This window comes from Lampris incognitus, chromosome 9 (assembly GCF_029633865.1).
Source record: "Lampris incognitus isolate fLamInc1 chromosome 9, fLamInc1.hap2, whole genome shotgun sequence".
NCBI lineage: Eukaryota > Metazoa > Chordata > Actinopteri > Lampriformes > Lampridae > Lampris > Lampris incognitus.
The window spans coordinates 53,735,441-53,740,362 of NC_079219.1; the positions used below are offsets into that span (position 1 = coordinate 53,735,441).

At 46.3% G+C, this 4,922-nt stretch overlaps 1 protein-coding gene across 1 annotated transcript; it reads left to right on the forward strand.

Annotated features, from left to right (window-relative positions):
• Positions 1-46: 46 nt before the first annotated feature.
• LOC130118433 (transmembrane protein 276-like) lies at positions 47-3,546 on the forward strand. Its single transcript, XM_056286878.1, has 2 exons — positions 47-311; positions 2,602-3,546. The coding sequence occupies exons 1-2, from the start codon at positions 222-224 to the stop codon at positions 3,130-3,132; spliced, it is 621 nt and encodes a 206-aa protein (XP_056142853.1). The 5' UTR covers positions 47-221; the 3' UTR covers positions 3,133-3,546.
• Positions 3,547-4,922: the final 1,376 nt, after the last annotated feature.

The window sequence follows — 4,922 nt, forward strand, 5'->3', positions numbered from 1 at the left end:
ACAATACGCGCCGAAGGGGGAACTACTTCCTATGCGTCTGCCGAGTCCGCCTGTAGAGGCAACAGCTGTCGGCGCGTAGTGCAGTTTCACTCTGCCCTCCTAAAATAACCTGGTTAGAAATCGTCCAACTTTGGCGCTGGTGTTGCCGTGCTAACGTTAGTACGAACTACTTACCATGTTTTCATGAGATGTGTCGCTTCAGTTGATTGTTTTTTACATCAATGGCCTCTTGTACAATAAACTGGACAACGGCATGTTCCAACACCATTCTGTCCTCCACCGCGCTGTATTCCTCCTATCGGCTCTTTAAGGTAGGCTCTGTGACGCACTGAAAGTCCGACCCTTCTAGACCAATCATGTTTCTGTTATCCTTGATGGGACTGTAACCGGTTATTTTCTTGCCCGGTGCGGGATTCGATACGGGGTGTACTGCACCACAAGGCGACATCACTAACCGCTCGGCTAAAGGGTCAGACCCGTTGATTAGGGACTAACGCGACTTATTACAAGTTTACAGTGGTCACCCTCTCCCGGAAGCGCGCCCTCGCGCTTTGTTATTCCCGCGCTCCGAAGAGACTTCTGAGGATCTGCACACTTCCGGATCCCACCGCTGCCACCAATGTAACCGGTTATTTTCTTGCCCGGTGCGGGATTCGATACGAGGTGTACTGCACCACAAGGCGACGTCACTAACCGCTCGACTAAAGCAGTGTTTCTCAACCGGGGGTCCGCGGACCGCTAGTGCTCCGTGGTGTAATTGCAAGGGGTCCGTGAAAATAAAATATCTTTAAAAAAAGATCCTATGACATTTATAGAAATAGGATTATTTTACTCAAATGTGACTGAGACCTTTATCTACCTAAACTATAAAGGGTAACAGGACTTTTTTCTCTAATTACATCTATTTCACAAGCGTAATTTATTGTATTTTAATAAGAGATCTCGCTCCCGTTTGCATCGTTAAAAGTTACTGCATAAGAATTCTGTTTTGTTATATATATCTAAGTTACAACTGAAAGCTCTTATTTTTGCCCCAAAGAGTGAATAAATGCTATAATGCAATTTAAAATGCAGTTTCTACTGTTTCTATCAAATTGCAACCCCCCTCCCCCAAGATCAGGTGGAGGGGTCCTCAGGGTAGCTCAAAAATACGCAGGGGGTCCAGGACCCCAAAAAGGTTGAGAACCACTGGACTAAAGGGTCAGACCCGTTAGCTAGGGACTAACGTGTCTTATTAGTAGTTTACTGTAGTGGGAGAAATCTTACCCCTCCACTATAGTTATTGTTTTGTACTCTTGGATCTGGACATTTCAATGCCAGAGCTGTTCTGGGCACTATTGCGAGGGATGGCATCCCTGCGTTTCCGGTGTCATGTAGCAGCTGTAAGATGGTCGCTCACAGACTGAAGGATACCAGTCACGCCAGGCAGGGATCAGGATCTGCACATCTACTCATATATTTTCGGAATGTGGTGTTAGTGTGTGTGTGTGTGTGTGTGTGTGTGTGTGTGTGTGTGTGTGTGTGTGTGTGTGTGTGTGTGTGTGTGTGTGTGTGTGTGTGTGTGTGTGTTAGTTAGTGTGGATAGCGGGACCGAAAACTAAAGCAATTATGACCCTAATTCTTTCTGGAGGTGGTAGGTATTGTCTCAGAGAGTAAGGGGAAAATCCCTGAAAATTAAAATTGTGCATAATTATGCATAAATGTGCAAAATATGCATTTTTCTAAAAATGGCTACAAACCACTTTTCTCGGCATTTCAGATGAGTCTGAGCATCTTTGATTTTTTCACCTATATAAAAAAAATTTCTGGGACTTGGAAAGGTTTTGGCATTATGCAAAATAAATGCATTTTTGCAAAAATGCACTTGTGATCCTAATTTTTTTCGGAGGTGGTAGGTATTGTTCCAGAGAAGACCAGAGAAATAGCAGAAAATTAAAATAACCATAATAATTATGCATGATTATGCAAAATATGCATTTTCTAAAAAATGGCTAAAAACCACTTTTCTTGGCATTTCAGATGATTCTGAGCATTTGGGGGGAGGGAGTTGGAGTGGGGGGGGGTTAGGGGTAGGGGGAAGGCGGTTAGCTGGCAGGATGAAGAGGAGGGAGATTTAGACGGGTGGCTAACCAAACGGCTACATTGTAGCGGGGTTCTTCTAGTTTATTCCATAAAAGCAGCATGGGGTAGTCGATACACACCCACAGTGGCAGGCTGTCTCACATTCCCCATTACAAAATCTGCTCAAGTTTTTTTTGGTGTGTGTTGCAAGTACATGTATAACAAGATACTGCTATAAAATGTGTGCACACTAAAAGAATGTATGTCCTTACGGTGCTTACACGTGTATTTGAAATCAGTAATTAAAGTAAAAGCAGAAACAAAAAAATGAATAAGTAAAACTAATATCCACTGGGGAAAAATGTTACGTTCACCGACCTTTTAGCCAGCTTGTTTTCTTTTCTTTCTTTTTTACACGCAAACTGGGATTAATATCACTTCATTTAAGATTAAGATAAGCATTAAATGCAAGTCGACGTCACCTGGCAACTTTGCTTTTTTTGCTGCTTCTGTGTTTCACCATTTCCTCTCTCCTTTCAGGATCACAGGGCCCCTTCTGCAGGCCTGTTCCTTCTCGGGATCTCGGCAGGATTTTGTTGTCTGCATCTTTCCAACCCCCACCTCACCGCCCTCCGAAACGAGGTGGAGTGGGCTAGTGAGGTCTTGGCCCCGGCTCTAGTCTCGTTTGACTTCCTGTGGCTCAGTGAAGACCGCAGCACGGCCCATATCCTCCTGTGTGGCTCCTGCCTCTTTCTCGGACTTTGCGACCGGTTGTCGGCAGACGCGATCGTACTGATGACCCGCTGTCTGACCCTCTCCTCTCTGTCCTGCTGCTTGACGGTCTGTCTTTTCGCAGGAAATGCTCTGGGCGCCCTCGGCAGTGTGGCCCTCAGCCTACCCTCGCTTGTGGCCCCCAGGGTTGAAGTCGACGCTCTGGGTCCCCTCATCTCGTCAGCTGCCGCTGAAGGAGTGCTGAAGTGGCTGCTGAAAGGATCCATGTCTGTAGGCTGCTGGGCCTCCACATGTGCCTTGAGGAAGTTTCAATCAGAGGTGAACACATGGACTGACTGACCAATGAAGACATTTGATGAGTCGAAGGACTTGCGTAATTAGTTAAGATCAGTTTTTAACACGTCTAAGCCCCGCCCGTGTCTTCAACTGCTTACTGTTAGTGGACAAAGTGAGAAAATGATGTGTCTAACCTGAGTCGTGATTCATTCCCTAGTGTTAACGAAGCAGCTCTAACCCACACGTGGCTTTAATTTCCTAACGAGGAGTTCGTAGGCGTCAGAAGACGAGGTGTTTTCCAGTTAATGAGAAAACTAAATACTGTATGTCTTTTTTTTAAATTGAGACACCTCAATATAATTATTCCCAGTAGAACAATAGTTCCTTATAAAATATGATGTTAACGTTGCAGTTTTCACTTCAAAACTTCAGCAAACCGATGCTGCGGCGCACGCCGTGTTATGCAAACTTAATAAATTGCTGACTTAAGTTGGCGCCTCATCTTTCTTTTGCTTGCACACATCGTAAGGACACATTGAATTAAACGTTATTTACAACCGCAACACAGGATTTGATGGCAGAGACATTTTTTGCTGATTTTTTTAAAAATGCGTAACCTTTCAAAGCCTGATTCCAACGCCGGGGTGTTATTTATCGGCTGCTCTTAGACTACGGGCGGAGCTGGCTGGCGGCCATTCATTTCCAAGCGGGCAGTGATCCGCACTCACTTAAGGTTTGGCTCTTGATACACGAGTCACATCTCTGCGCTAATAGGTTTTTTTGGGTGAATCCGCTCAGAGGTCCAAAGCGGACAGCCGGCTCGGATGCTGGATACTTGTGACCACCCCGCGGCGTCAGCTGTAAAGTTATTGAAACATCTGCAGCGGCCCAGGCTAAAGTGGGTTTCTTCATCTTTAACTGTACTTTTTCAGGAAAAACTCCCTTTTTGTGACGTATTCGTCGTGCATATTTGTTCAACGTGACTCACAAGAGATGATAATTTATTTTTTTTTTGGTGGATAATGCACGTTTGGATTTATTCTCGGGAGGGCCGTGGTTTCTTTTCTTGAGAGAACGAAGGAACGCTGCAGCCTCTGAGTTGCAGACACCTGCCTCAGCGTTTTCACTGCAGCGGGTCCAAGGCCGCGTGCCCATCTCTGGGACAAAGAGCTGCTCAAAATTCAGAGAACGCTCCGCCCAAGGGTGTTCTGTACATTATCCGTAGCGTTTAGTTGCAGACTTCTGTAGATTCAGTGAGGCAAAACGATCAAATGGTTTTGTGACGGTTCAGTTTTTATGATTTATTGCTTTGATTAGCGTCGACGGGATGCTTTGCAGTCATTTTTAAGTGTACGTATGTCACTGGGAAACTAAAACCCATGATTGCCAGCTGCAGAGAGGTCCACGGATAAATAACTACGCTGTTGATCAAATAAAGCCCAGTCATGTAACTTCCTGTCACAATGCCAGAAAGACGTCTCCCTCCTGGCACCACGTCCTGCTGTTGTGTTAGCGTTAGCATTTATCAGACCGAGGTGCTTGTGCAAACACACAAACAGAGGCTCTTTTGTCTTTTCCATACGAGCAGCCACCACGACCTGGCCCGTCTCTCGGCTCGGGCCGCAAGTGTGACTGAGAGAGCTCCAGCAGCCAAATCAATCTTCATCACCAACCTCTTCGCCACTGCAGAGGACCGGGATGCTGCACTGGGCATGCTCGCTGCAGCTGCAGCCTGTGGACGACACTAAGTGGGGAGGAGGCGGAGGGGGAGGTTAAGGGGAGGAGAGAGGGATAACTGAGAGGGAATTAGACGAGCCGTTGCGACTCCGGGAAGGAGGAGGTGCCGCCGGGAG

Bases quoted from the DNA above. Each gene is read 5' to 3' on its own strand.
- LOC130118433 (XM_056286878.1), top strand. From the start codon at position 222: ATGGCCTCTTGTACAATAAACTGGACAACGGCATGTTCCAACACCATT. The intron at 312-2,601 runs GTAGGCTCTGTG...CTCTCCTTTCAG, and splicing joins CCTCCTATCGGCTCTTTAAG to GATCACAGGGCCCCTTCTGC.